General features: G+C 47.5%; 1 protein-coding gene across 1 annotated transcript in view; it reads left to right on the forward strand.

The window, feature by feature from the left end:
* Window positions 1-14740, forward strand: part of RARS2 (arginyl-tRNA synthetase 2, mitochondrial) — a 95195-nt gene that overhangs the window by 65105 nt on the left and 15350 nt on the right. Inside the window, exons 18-19 of the mRNA XM_069726388.1 lie at window positions 27-101; window positions 2106-2169. Coding sequence (XP_069582489.1) covers window positions 27-101; window positions 2106-2169 — 139 coding nt within the window. The remainder of the gene's footprint in view (window positions 1-26; window positions 102-2105; window positions 2170-14740) is intronic.

Consider the following 14740-nt stretch of genomic DNA (forward strand, 5'->3'; position numbering starts at 1 on the left):
ACATTTTCTACCCCCTTGTTATACAGATATGATGAAGTAATACACAAAACGCTGAAGGAACTTCAACCAAGATATTTGGTTGCTTACCTCATGGGTCTTGGGTTAGTACCGATTTCTTTTGCACCGTACACATTTCTAAGCAGATAATGCTGCAGGTGATATATCCAAGATTTACACGAATACAATTGGCACACTGACTTCCGTGCACCTACACAGAGGCAAGTGTATAAACAGTGAAAAACACACCACAAAGCAAATTGTTTTCCTTCCTTCTAGTCTTGTAAAGATCATAGAATGTCTGCATGTTAGTTTGTTCTTTTTTTTTCTTCTTTTTTTTAGTCCAACTTCCTAAAATTTTAATCTATAAATCTGTTACCATTGCAATCGTACTGACCTGAAGAACAAAGCCATATTATGAATTTTATTACATGGTGAACATCGTAGAAAAATAAATAAAAATTCTTGAATGGCTGGGTTTTGTTAATACTTGGTTTGAAAAATCTGAATACATTACAGTAAATGTAAATTATGTATCCCAAAATGGTACCAATAAGAATGTTAACTCATGTTACAGAAAACAAGGTCTTACACAGCTCTGTCAGTAGAAGAATAAGTTATAGCTCTCAAGATATAGTGAAAATAAATATTAATTTTTTTATTAAAGTTTTTAGTGGACAAAAGTGGCAAAGCCTAAAAAACTATATAACTCTGGTATTGATGTAATTGTACTAACCCGAAGAATAGAGTCCTGTTATCACATATTCTACGCTGTGAACATAGTAAAAAAAGAAATAAAAAACCATTCTTGAATTGTTGTTTATTTGGTCATCGTTACGTTTGAGAAACTAATATATTGTTCAGTTCACATTTATCCTGTGTTCTACTTTGAACACTTCTGTCTACACCCTCCAAAAACATGATTAAAAGGAAATCCCTGGTTGAACCTTTTACTATAATGAGGTAGGTTGAGTCACTTTGGACTCTGGCCACGGTACCAGCGATGTCTGTCTTTTTAGCACACGTAAGTGTGGTTGACCACATTGTGTGCATGCCTAAAAAGATGGGACACTGCTGGAACAAAGGCCAGTCCAAAGTGACTCCATCTGTCTTATGATAATAAATGATTACATCGGTTTACATCTCACTCTTCTTTTTTGAGGATTTAGATGGAAACCCAAATGTAAGTCCTCAGCTGAGAGTGAAGTATAAATGTGAACTGATCCTTAAAAGTTGTGCGCCACAAAATGCTACGGATAAAAACTTCAAATAATTGCTCAAAAACACCCAGGTCTACCATCTGACAATAGAGAGGAGGCTTCCATGTGCCAGATAGCACAAAGACTCTGGAAAAGTGACATGGCTACTCTCCCCCAAATAATACCCAGTGGTATTTGCACTCTCAAATACAAATGTTTCCCTTTGTTCTGAACCCCACAGTGTGCCCAAACCGCAGTTAGCGTCCACATGTAGGGGAATAGTGTGGCACTTCCTATTTTAAATACTTGCACTTGTATTTAAAAGAAAAAATGTAGCTCTGGCAAAATGGCAGCGTATTCACAGTAGCATCTATCACTTGCCGATAGATGCTACTGCACATGCCCCACCTGCATTTTGTTGTAGGAAAACAAAAATTGGCTCCAGAAAAATGGCGCATGCACAGTAGCATCTATCAGCAAGTGATAGATGCTACTGTTCATGCGCCGGCGCCATTTTGCTTGAGTAACATATTTTTATTTATTTAATTTTTTTTAACACCACAATTTTAACTGTGCATGTGCAGTATATAAGGTAGAAGGCATGTCACTGAAGGTTCAGTGACCTTTCATTTAAGCCACAATGATGATGATGATGAGGCCAGAGCACAAAAAAAATTGCCGCCCACTTTCCAACCCGGAGCACGAGCATCTCATTAACTGAAAACGTCTAACACACAAGAACCACAAGACTGATTTCTTCAACCGAGGCATCATTTTAATCAGTATAACAGCGCCAAACTGACAATGTCTGTAGTTTGCAAAGCAACATCTTGATGACCGCTTTGCTTTAAGTGATTAATATATTATCACATATTTATCTACACTAAATACTGTCTATTTTTTTTCTAGACATTTAGCGAATGTGGCACATCACTCTCTTCATGTGAAAGGAAGCAGTCAAGAAGTTGCACACGTAAGTATCACTAGATGGTGACCACCATACTATGTATTATTTATTTTACTCCCTTATATAGCGCCATTAAACCCACAGCGCCCTACAGAGTTTATCGGCACTGTCCACATTGTCAAAGCAGAAAAAAGGGGAGAAAGAAGTGTGCAAGTGCCAGAAGATCACCAAATAAAAATATCAACTTTATTAATATCGATATACTGTATTTTGCCGACTAAAAGATGCACCTTGGTTTTAGAGGAGGAAATTGGGAAAAAGCAAAAATATGGTCAGTCCTGGTATGCATGGCCCCCATCTCTGTCCTGGTATGCATGGCCCCATCCTTATACTGGTGCGCAGGGACCCATCCTTATGGAATGCAGTGACTATTCATTGCCTTAAGTAGCCAGCACACTCCAACGCCTGGCAGCTGCAAGGAGGCTGCGGCTAACACTCTGTGCGCTATTAAAGAGAGATGAATGTTCACTCCTTCCCACGCCCATGGGGGTGGAATAGAGTGAGTATTCATTTCTCTTTAGCAGTGGGCACAGGAGTTAGCCGCAGCAGCCAGCCTCCTGTGACCCGCTGTTCTGCTGCTGGTGCTCCCCTACCTCCCCACCACAGCCAGTTTAGGGACATTCGGACTATAAGATGCTTTCCCCCCCCCCCCCCCCATTTTCCGAGGAAAAAAGTGCGTCTTATAGTCTGAAAAATACGGTAAATGTCACACTACTACAGTACAGAAAACATTAAAAGCAATTAAAAAGGCTAAACGCCCAAACTTATATGCACATAGGTGGCAGAGTATAATAAGTCTACCACTTAACCTCATTTGCCAGCCAGATAATATACAAGGTATCTATTCAAGTGAATAAGTAACAATATGCGCAGGAGCTGCAATACCCACAATATAAACATAAGGTACTGAGAAATACTTTCTATCCCTTTTTAAAGCTTGAAAGAAAAACACAATAGTTATCAAAGCTAGGTAGATCTAAGCTGCAAAGAAAAAATGGTATATAATACCAGCCAAGTGAATGCCAGATATCGGCACAGCAGCCCTAATGCATGAGGACATTTGATAATGGCAAGGAATATAAATGAGGTATAGTGATGCCACACGTATCGTCAAACCTGTTGTGGCTTCCTCAGGGATAAGAATGAGTAAATGTACCAACTGGTGTCACCTTTTCTATACGCACAAATCAAATGAAATACATAACACATGTATTAAGAAGTTTACCAGTAAGGTGTTGATTGGTGCCAGGAGTGGTCAGCGTCTAGAACTGCTGACTACGCATGCGTTGGCCTGCGCACACGGATACCGTATCTGAATTAGTCTATGTGCATCGTCTATCACGCATGCGTTAACACATATGAGGCATGGAGAGGGCTGTAATTTTTATCATAGGTACACTTCAACTGTGAGACAGAGTGAAAAAAAAATCCAGAGAATCACATTGTATGATTTTTACATAACTAATTTGCATTTTATTGCATGAAATATGTATTTGATACAATAGAAAAACAACTTAATATTAGGTAAAGAAACTTTTGTTTGCAATTACAGAGGTCAGGCGTTTCCTGTAGTTATTCACCAAGTTTGCACACACTGCAGCAGGGATTTTGGCTCATACAGATTTTCTCCAGATCTTTCAGGTTTCGGGGCTGGAGGATTTTCTATTGGGTTCAGGCTTGGAGACTGGGTACGTCACTCCAGGACCTTGAGATGCTTCTAAGGGTATGTGCACACGTTGCGGATTCGGCATGCGGTGTACAAGTACCATGTAAACCTATGGAAAACCAAATCCGCAGTGCACATGCTGCGCAACATTCGCAGCGGTTTATTTTCCGCAGCACGTCAATTCTTTGTGTGGATTCCGCAGCGTTTTACACCTATTCCTTTATAGGAATCCGCACAAAATCCGCAGGTCATTTTACCTGCGGATTCTGCAGAATCAACGTGGAAAAATCCGCAATGGAATCCGCAACGTGTGCACATACCCTTATGGAGCCACTTAGTTGCCCTTGCTGTGTGTTTTTGGTCAGTCATACAGGAAGATCCAGCAACAGCCCATCTTCAATGCTCTTTCTGAGGGAAGGAGGTTGTTGGCCAAAATCTCACAATATATGACCCTATCCATCCTCTCTTCAATACGGTGCTGTTTTACAGAAAATCACTACCAAAGTATGAGGTTTCCCCAACCAGGCTTCACGGTTGGGACGGTCTTCTTGGGGTTGTACTCCTCCTTCTTCCTCCAAACACGGCGAGTGGAGGTGATACCAAAAAGGTCTATTTTGGTCTCATCTGACCACATGACCTTCTCCCATGCCTCCTCAAGATCATTCAGATGGTCACTGGCAAACTTCAAACTGGCCTGGACATGCGCTGGTGAGAGCAAGGGGGCCTTGCTTGCCCTGCAGTATTTTAATCCATAACGGCATATTGTGTTACTGATGGTAATGTTTGAGACTATGGTCCCAGCTCTCTTCACATCATTGACCAGGTCCTCCCATGTAGTTTTGGGCTGATTCCTGACCTTTCTCAGAATCATCCTTACTCCACAAGGGGAGATCTTGCATAGAACCCAGACTGAAGAAGATTGACGGTCATCTTTTGTTTCTTCCATTTTCCAATAATTGTGCCAACAGTTATTGCCTTCTCGCCAAGCTGTTTGCCTATTGTCCTGTAGCCTATCCCAGCCTTGTGCAAGTCTACAATTATGTCCCTGGTGTCCTTAGACAGCTCTTTGGTTGTGGCCATGGTGGAGAGGTTGGAGTGTGTGTGTGGACAGGTGTCTTTTATACAGGTAATATAGTTATTAACATAGTAACATAGTTATTAAGGTTGAAGGAAGACTTTAAGTCCAGTTCAACTTATGGCCTAACCTAACATGCCCTAACATGTTGATCCAGAGGAAGGCAAAAAAATAATCCATGTGGCAAACAGTAAGCTTCACATTGGGGAAAAAAATTCCTTCCCGACTCCACATAAGACAATCAGACTAGTTCCCTGGATCAACGCCCTATCAAGGAATCTAGTATACATAACCTGTAACATTTATACTTTTCAAGAAAGGCATCCAGTCCCCTCTTAAATTTAGTAGGGAATCACTCATTACAACATCATACGGCAGAGAGTTCCATAGTCTCACTGCTCTTACAGTAAAGAATTTGCGTCTGTGATTATGCTTAAACCTTCTTTCCTCCAGATGTAGAGGATGCCCCCTTGTCCCTGTCTCAGGTCTATGAGTAAAAAGATCATTAGAAAGATCTCTGCACTGTCCCCTCATATATTTATACATTAAAATAAGATCACCCCATAGCCTTCGTTTTTCCAAACTAAATAGCCCCAAGTGTAATAACCTATCTTGGTATTGCAGACTCCCAGTCCTTTAATAACCTTGGTCGCTCTTCTCTGCACCCGCTCTAGTTTAGCTATGTCTGTCTTGAACATCGGAGACCAGAACTGTACACAGTATTCTAAGTGTGGTCGCACAAGTTACTCGTATAGAGGTAAAATTATGTTCTCCTCATGAGCATCTATGCCTCTTTTAATGCATCCCATTATTTTATTTGCCTTTGTAGTAGCTGCCTGACACTGGCCACTAAATGTGTGTGTTGTCCACCCAGTGTTTTACAGTTAAGCACATAAGATGTATAATTATTTGCTCTACCCAAGTGCATGACCTTACATTTATCCCCATTAAAGTACATTTGCCATTTATCAGCCCAAGCTTCTAGCTTACATAAATCCTTCTGTAATATAAAATTGTCCTCCTCTGTATCGATTACCCTGCAGAGTTTAGTGTCAACTGCAAATATTGAAATTCTGCTCTGTATGCCCCCTACAAGGTCATTAATAAATATATTGAAAAGAAGAGGGCCCAATACTGACCCCTGTGATACCCCACTGCTAACTGTGACCCAGTCCGAGTGTGCTCCATTAATTACCACCCTTTGTTTCCTATTAGTGATGAGCGAGTGTACTCGTTGCTCGGGTGACCTCCGAGTATTTGTTAGTGTTCAGAGATTTAGTTTTCATCACCGCAGCGGAATGATTTACATCTATTAGCCAGGCTGAGTACATGTGGGGGTTGCCTGATTGCTTGGGAATTCCCACATGTAATCAAACTGGCTAATAGCTGTTTATCATGTTACTGAGGCGATGAAAACTTAATCTCCGAGCAGTCATAAATACTCGGAGATCACCCGAGCGTACACTCGCTCATCACTATTTCCTATCCCTGAACCAGCGCTTAACCCACTTACACATATTTTCCCTATTCTCATTTTATGTATCAATCTTTTGTGTGGTACCGTATCAAAAGCTTATGAAAAGTCCATATACATCACGGCCACTGCGTGTCCTTGGTCCAGTCCGGAACTTATCTCTTCATAGAAACTGATCAGATTAGTCTGACAAGAACAAACGGTTAAAATGGTTCAAACTGGTGCAGTTGATACAGGTAATGAGTGCAGAGTAGGGGAAGACTTCTTAAAGAAAAACAAGTTTGTGAGAGCCAGAATTCTTGCTGGTTGGCAGGTGATAAGTTGCATTTTATTGCATTAAATGCATATTTTATTTAGAAATTTTACGATGTGATTTTCTGTTTTTTATTTTTAGATTATTTCTCTCAGTTGAAGTATACTTAAGATCCAAAAACTGGAGAGGTATTTTTTTAGGTGGGAAAACTTGCAAAATCGGCAGTGTGTCAAATACTTATTTTCCTCACTGTATACAGTGGGTGCTACATTGATCCCTTAAATATTAGGTGGTGCCCTCATATCCATTTATTCAATGTCCCCATTTGGGTGCACAATCTAAATTCCCTATCAGTATGTCTGAACACGGAGAGAACATACAAACCCCTTGCATGCAGATGTTATCCTTGGTGGGATTTGAAACCAGGACCCCAGCGCTGCTAGGCATGAGCCGCATGCATTGTGTTGACTAAGTGCTCAGCAATATAACTTGTGTTGTTTGCACATTAAAGCACTACTCAATTTTTTTTTCTCCGACGCCTCATTGGGGAACACAGGACCATGGGTGTTATGCTGCTGCCACTAGGAGGACACTAAGTTAACACAGAAAGATAACTCCTCCCCTGCAGTATACACCCTCTCACTGGGAAATATTCAACCAGTTCTTGCTTAGTGTCTGTAGGAGGCACTTGGGTCTGGTTCTCAGACCCCAACGTTTCTATTTTATTTTTTACTTTTCTGTAAATTTTTATTTTTTAATTAACGGAGTGAAGGGAGCGACAGATTCCTTTTCTAGGGTCCGCTCTCCCCTGAACCATCAACAGGCGAGAACGCGGAGTATACCTCCCCGTACCCTCTCCTGCGACGACTGGAGCACGCCTGATATTTCTCTATCGCCTCTCACAGGAACCATGGGGTGTATGCTGCTGCCACTAGGAGGCTGACACTATGCACAAAAAAGGTAGCTCCTCCTCTGCAGTGTACACCCCACCGACTGGCATTATGAACCTCAGTTTAGCTTAGTGTCAGTAGGAGGTGGACATGGGTCTTTCATTAGACCCTTATCTACCTCAATGTGCGTCGTTTTTTTCTACAGGTTTTCCGGAGGGATACAGGGTGAACAGCCACACCTGTAGTCCCACAATACGGACTATGAGTACGGCGTGTACTGCCACGTATACTCATAGATCCGACAGCAGGACCATGACCCTAGTACACAAGCGGGTTTTAGAAGTTCGGTCCTAGCTCCGTCCCCCATCCACTCGCCCACCAGAGCCTGTCGGTTGGAGGAGACGAGGACGTCCATCACAGCTCCCTGGACATCTGATACCTTCCCCAGTATGAGGTTAGTAATAGACGGCGTGGGATGTTTAGGTGAGTATCCCACTTTCCCCCTACCTCATCATGGGGGGTCTCTAGGATCTCCTTTAATATTGTTTTCAGCGGGCGGGGAAATATGGTGCGAGTGTCTTCGCTCCGTTCGGGCCCTTGTGGGCGTCCACGTTGCTTTCCCTGGCGGCCTCATTGTTCCAGGCGGCCGTACTGTTCCAGGCAGCCGCACTGCCTTTCTCGCGGGTGCACCTTGCTCTGAGCGGCGAAGCAGACCTACAGGTAGCCGGGCTGTTTTTGCTGCGGCCGCATCTTTCTCTATCTGCGTGACGGCCATGCAGGCAGCCGCGCCATTTTCCCGGCGCCCGCACCCTGCCGGTACCGCGGCCCTCTTTGTTGGTCGCCGGCTTCTAATTTAGGCCCCGGCTTCTCCCGGGGCCTACTTCCGTCGACGCGACTCCGCCCACTTCCTATTTCCTCGGGTGGGCTTTTCTCCCGCCCAACCATCACTCCTTGCCCACTGGCGCCATCTTGGTGCTCCCGACCCACATGGCTAGCTCCGCCCCCTTCTTCTACTTTGCGCTGCTGAGTTGCATTTCAGCGACACGCTCGCCCCCTTTTCAACGCACAGTTGGGCGTCCTTCTGCCCTCCAGATGATATCTTGATTGGATCGCTGCAGGAATCTTCCCTGGGGGATCATCTACAAGCTGGGCAGCTTATTCCGTCTGGAACCACTTCATCTGCCGTGAGTAGCTCTGCTCTGCAGACTAACTCTCCCCTGCCCTCCTGTCCCCCAACCTTCTGGCATTACTCAGGGTTTTGTTCACCATGTCTAATCCTAAAGGAGGTCGCTCTCGTCCTCCTACTTCATCTTCCTCTACTTCCTTTGCCTTAGTCGAACACTTTGCGTGTTCGTCTTGTAACTGCAAACTTCCCTCAGGTCAGTCCTCCCCCACTCTGTCAGGCCTGCAGCAACCCCATTATGCCCACCACTCAGGCTCCCCTATTGCTCCGCTTGAGAGCGAAGCCTCCAACCCAGGCTGGGTTTCCTCGTTGTCACAATCGGTAGCGGATCTAACACGGGTGTCCCAGACCCTTGTGTCCGTACTTGATAGGTTGCCCCTGCAGACCCCGCAGTAGCCAGCGGGTCGCAGGAACCTCCGTCCGAGCCTCCCATTATAGGCCGCAAACGATCCAGACAGGAACGCCGGTCTGAGTCCTCTTCTCGCTCCATCTCGCCACACGGTCCTTCTCTGCGGTGGACTTCCTCCTGGTCCTCCTCACCTGAGTCAGGCGAAGCTCTCTCTGATGCGCCTTCAAAGGATAATTTGGAGCTGGATTCGAACCAAATCGCTACCATGAGGGATATAGTTCAGAGTCTCATTGGAGCAATCAACCAGACTTGTGGCATCAAAGATCCCTCTATGGAACCCGCAGATCAAGCTGTTTCGTTTAGACGGTCAAAAGCACCTTCCAAGGTTTTCGCTCCTCATCCTGAGTTCGATCAGCTTCTGACCAGAGAAAGAGAGAACCCGACCAGACTTTTTCAAAGAAGAAAGCGTCTTGGCGTCTTATATCTGTTTTCCCCAGATCTCATCGACAACTGGACTTCTCCCTCGGTGGATCCGCCAGTTTCCAGAATTTCCACCAACACAGTCCTTCCGCTGCCTGGCGGAGCGTCTCTGAAAGATTCCAACAATAAATTCATAGAGTCCTTTGCTAAGTCTGCCTTCGAAGTAGCCGCGTCTGCCCTATGCCCGGCCTTTGCTTCCACCTGGGTTTCCAAGTCTATGTCCAAATGGGCCAAACAACTACGTCGGGGCATTCTGGCCGGAGCTCCTCCAGAACAGCTGGCGGAACTTGCCACTCAGATTTCTCACGCTGGGGAATACTTGGTCTCTGCTTCCCTGGACGCCGCATCTTGTGCAGCTCAGGCGTCTAGTAATGTTTTTGCCATCCGTCGTACCGTTTGGCGCAAGGCCTGGCAGGCGGATTTGTCATCAAAGAAGTCCCTTACCAGTCTGCCTTTTTAGGGATCTCATCTCTTCGGTTCCAAGCTGGACCAAATTATTATGGACGCTACTGGGGGCACAAGCTCCCCTCTTCCCTAGTCTAAATCTCGCCGGCCTCCTCCAAGGTGGCAATTTCAGTCCTTTCAGTGTTTTTGTCGCTTCCCGGCGTCAAACTCCTTTTCCCAACAGCAGCAGAGGCCGGAGGCTCGTCAAGAGAAGAAGACTGTATCCTTTCGACCTGCTCCTTCCTGGCGTTCCCACTACTCCCAAGGTAGATCTTCCAGGTCTAGGACTGGACGATCCACCTCCGCATGACTTTCGGCAAGGCCCCAGCGCACTTCCCAATCTGGGCGGCCGTCTCCTCTTTTTCAGGGACGTCTGGATCTCAGTGGAAGACGCATGGGTCAGGGAAGTGGTATCCTCAGGATACAAAATAGAGTTCATTTCTCAGCCCCGGGATCCTTTCTTCGAATCCCGCCCTCCAAGAGACCCCGCTCTAGTTCCGGGTTTCTTTGCAGCCATCGCTTCCCTCCTCAAATCCGGGGTAATCGTTCCCGTTCCAGAAAAAGAGCAGTTCACAGGGTTCTATTCGAATCTTTTCGGGGTACCGAAAAAAGACGGCAAGGTTCGTCCCATTCTGGATCTCAAATTGCTGAACAAGAGGGTTCGCCTGAGACACTCCATGTCCCAATCTTCCCGAGACATCACAGATTCCTGCGTTTTGCAGTACATCAGGAGCATTTTCAGTTTGTCGCCCTGCCGTTCGGCCTCGCAACCGCCCCCAGGGTTTTCACAAAGATCATGGCAGCGCTGATAGCCATCTTGGGGGTCAGAGGCCTGGTTCTCTTTCCATACCTCGACGACATCCTCATCAAGGACCCGTCTTTTTCTCAGGCTCACGAAAGTCTGTCCATCCTCCTAGACACCCTAGCCCGTTTCGGGTGGCTTGTCAACCGGAAGAAGTCCTGCCTTATTCCTTCTCAGCGCCTCGTTTTTCTTGGCATGCTCCTCGACACTCGTCAGACCAGAGTCTTCCTTCCCGAAGACAAGAGATACATCCTTCGTCGGGAAGTTCGCTTTCTCCAGGGCCCTCGGCTTCCCTCCTTCCGATCGGCCAAGGTTCTGGGGAGGATGGTTGCCACATTAGAAGCGATTCCCTTCGCCCAATTCCACTCAAGACCTCTTCAGCAGGCCATCCTGTCACAGTGGGACAGGTTTGTCTTCTCCCTGGATCGTCTGATCTGACTTTCTCCCAGGGTCAAGCGGTCCCTCAACTGGTGGCTGACGTCACCTCATCTCCCAGGGCAGGTCCTTCCTTCCAGTTCACTGGCAGGTGGTGACAACAGATGCCAGCCTGCTCAGCTGGGGTGCTGTGTTTCGCCACCTGACTGTTCAGGGTCGTTGGTCGGCGCAGGAGTCAACTCTACCGATCAATGTCCTCGGGATTCGGGTCATCTTTCTGTCCCTTTGTCACTGGAAAAGGATTCTCAGGGGTCTACCAATCCGAATCCAGATGGACAATGCCACGGCAGTGGCATATGTCAACCATCAGGGGGGGACCCGGAGTTCTCTGGCCTTGGCCGAAGTATCCAAGATCCTCCTCTGGGCAGAGGCAATGGTTCCGGTGATATCCGCAGTGCATATCCCCGATGTTGACAATTGGGCCACCGACTTCCTCAGCCACAGGGGCCTCGCGGCAGGGGAATGGTCCTTGCATCAGGAGGTCTTCCATCAGATTGGTCTTCGATGGGGGACTCCGGACGTGGACTTCACGGCGTCACGAATGAACAGGAAGGTCCCTCGGTTCGTTTCCAGGTCTCGCGACCCTCTCGCAGTGGGCATCGACGCTCTGGCCATTCCTTGGTCGCAGTTCATGCTTCTCTATCTGTTTTCACCCCTTCCCTTGCTCCCTTAGCTGTTGAAAAAGATCAAGGCGGAAGGGGTGCCGGTCATTCTGATCGCTCTGGATTGGCCCAGGAGATCTTGGTTTGCGGACATCGTCAATCTTCTCGCGGATGCCCCCTGGCACCTTCCAGACAGACCCGATCTGCTGTCCCAGGGTCCGATCTGCCACCCGAATTCTCAGTCGCTCAGTTTGACGGCGTGGCTGTTGAGACCGCAGTTCTAAGAGCGTCCGGCCTTTCAAACCGGGTGATTCATACTGTGATCCAGGCTAGGAAACCTTCGTCTTCCAGGATCTACTATCGTACTTGGAAGGCGTACTGCCGTTGGTCCGAGTCTAACCGCGTTTTACCCATGTCCTTTTCCCTGCCTTCCATTCTGGCCTTCTTTCAGTCAGGGCTGGACTCGGGCCTGGCTCTTAGTTCCCTAACGGGCCAGGTTTATGCGCTCTCCATCCTTTTTCAGAAGACGTTGGCTTTTCGGCCACAGGTTAAGACCTTCCTTCAAGGAGTAGCCCACGCTGTCCCTCCTTACAGGGCCCCTGTAGATTCATGGGATTTAACTCTTGTGCTGGACGTTCTGAGGGGTTTCCCCTTTGAGCCTCTCAGTGAAGTTTCCCTGTCTGTTCTATCTTGAAAGGTGGCCTTTCTTGTGGCCATCACTTCAATCCGCCGCGTTTCCAAGTTGTCGGCCCTTTCTTGCCGACCTCCATTCTTGGTTATTCACCAAGACAAGGTGGTCCTCAGGCCTGCGCCTTCCTTCCTAAGGTGGTTTCTACCTTCCACCTCAACGAGGACATCATTCTACCTTCCTTTTGTCCAGCTCCGACTCATCCTCTGGAGCGATCGTTGAACAAGCTGGACCTTGTCAGGGCAGTGAGGATCTACCTGGCTAGAACGGCCGCTTTCCGGAAGACGGATTCTCTTTTAGTCATTCCTGATGGCACGCGTAGAGGCCTGCCGGCTTCCAAGGTGACTATTCCTCACAGAATCAGATCGGCAATTTTGGAGGCTTACCGGTTCAAGAAAAGAGTACTCCCTCCCGGGATTAAGGCTCACTCTACCCGAGCAGTCAGTGCCTCCTGGGCGGTTCACCACAGGGCTTCCGCCCTACAGCTTTGCAAAGCGGCAACCTGGTCTTCCATCCACACGTTCGCCAAACTTTACATGGTCCATACCTATGCTTCGGCGGACGCCAGCCTAGGCAGAAGGATCTTGCAGGTGGCAGTGGTGAGTCCTCTGACCTGATGGAAGTCTATTTTTCCCACCCCAGGGACTGCTTTGGGACGTCCCATGGTTCCTGTGTGCCCAATGAGAGGCGATAGAGAAAACAGGATTTTTGGTTGCTTACCATAAATCTGTTTCTCGGAGCCTTCATTGGGGGATACAGCACCCTCCCATGTTATTCAGTTTCTGTTGTTCGGTGTTCTATGACTGTTCTCATGTTTACAGTTCTCATGTTTGTGGTTAGGGTTTAACCTTATTGTTTTGTCTCCTACTGCTTTCTCACTAACTGAGGTTCATAATGCCAGTCGGTGGGGTGTACACTGCAGAGGAGGAGCTAACTTTTTTTGTGCATAGTCAGCCTCCTAGTGGCAGCAGCATACAGCCCATGGTTCCTGTGTCCCCCAATGAAGGCTACGAGAAACAGATTTTACGGTAAGCAACCAAAAATCCTGTTGTTCTTGGGCGACGGTTCCTTTCATGGTCCCGATCTCCCCTCTGCATGATGGCGAGAACATAGAGTCTGACTCTTATGTCCTTCTCCTGGGCCCAACTACACTCCAAGGCCTCCGCCTTATGGCGTCACCGCAGCCCCATGAGAGCTGATGAAGAAGGATGGAGTTTTTTTTTTTTTTTTTCATCCCCCTACGGAAGAAGGGATTCAGCTCATACTGCTTGCAGGCTGTGGTATCCCCTTCCTCGCAATTCATGCGTCGGAAGGTGTGGTCCTGATCCCTGGGGAGAGGAACATTGGTCGGCTTTCAGCAGCGGTCACCTGACACTACGTCGCAGCCACCAGCGCGCATCGCCAGCAGGCTTCAGAAATTTAGCCCCCGGCTGAAAGCCGGGCTAGGCCACGATCTATTACTCCGCCCACGCCAGAGCTCCGCCCACCATCTCGGCGCTTCTCGTTTAGAACGAGAAGGGCCCTGCAAATCTCAGGCACCATCTTGCTACACTCTGCTGCGGGGAATCACGCCGCATACGCTGACAGCCCCAGACAAGACGGGGCTTCCTCTCTTCTCCCTGCTGTCCTAGTCTCCCTGGGGACATAGACACAGGACGTGGTAAGCTCTACCACAAAAGCTTAACCCCTTCTCTGCAGTCTGCCCGGGCCTATAGCGCATACTCTGCCTATCTGGCCCCTTATGTCCAAGACTGTCTCAACCTAAAGAAGCCAAGAAGGCTAACAAAAAGCACAGTGTTTTTCACTTCATATGCCACTTGCAGTACTGCCTTGCCCCGAGCTCACACTACCCCGTTATGTGCAGATTGTGATCTGACCTGTGTACAGCCGCCTCCCGCCAACATAGTCTCTGACCCTGTGGAGTCTAGTCCCCCTGAGTGGGTCGCTCTCTCACGTTCTATGGATTCCTTGGCCAAGGCAATAGATTCCATCTTTAAGCCAGACTACCACAGAGGACTCTGGCGATGGTACGGACCCGTCCACCAGCAGGGGGCGTACTGTCAGTAAAGACTAAGGGTTCCAGAAAACGGACTCATGTCGCATCCCCTGACCACAGCAGTGCTTGTCCTTCAGCTTCCGCAAGCTCAATTTCTCCTTCCCCTTCTCCCGAGAACCCCAACGCACAGGACTCTGAATACGAGTCTGATGCATCTTTAGTTCAGGACTCCTCAACTTC

Source organism: Ranitomeya imitator, chromosome 5 (assembly GCF_032444005.1).
Source record: "Ranitomeya imitator isolate aRanImi1 chromosome 5, aRanImi1.pri, whole genome shotgun sequence".
In the NCBI taxonomy this organism is placed as follows: Eukaryota; Metazoa; Chordata; class Amphibia; order Anura; family Dendrobatidae; genus Ranitomeya; species Ranitomeya imitator.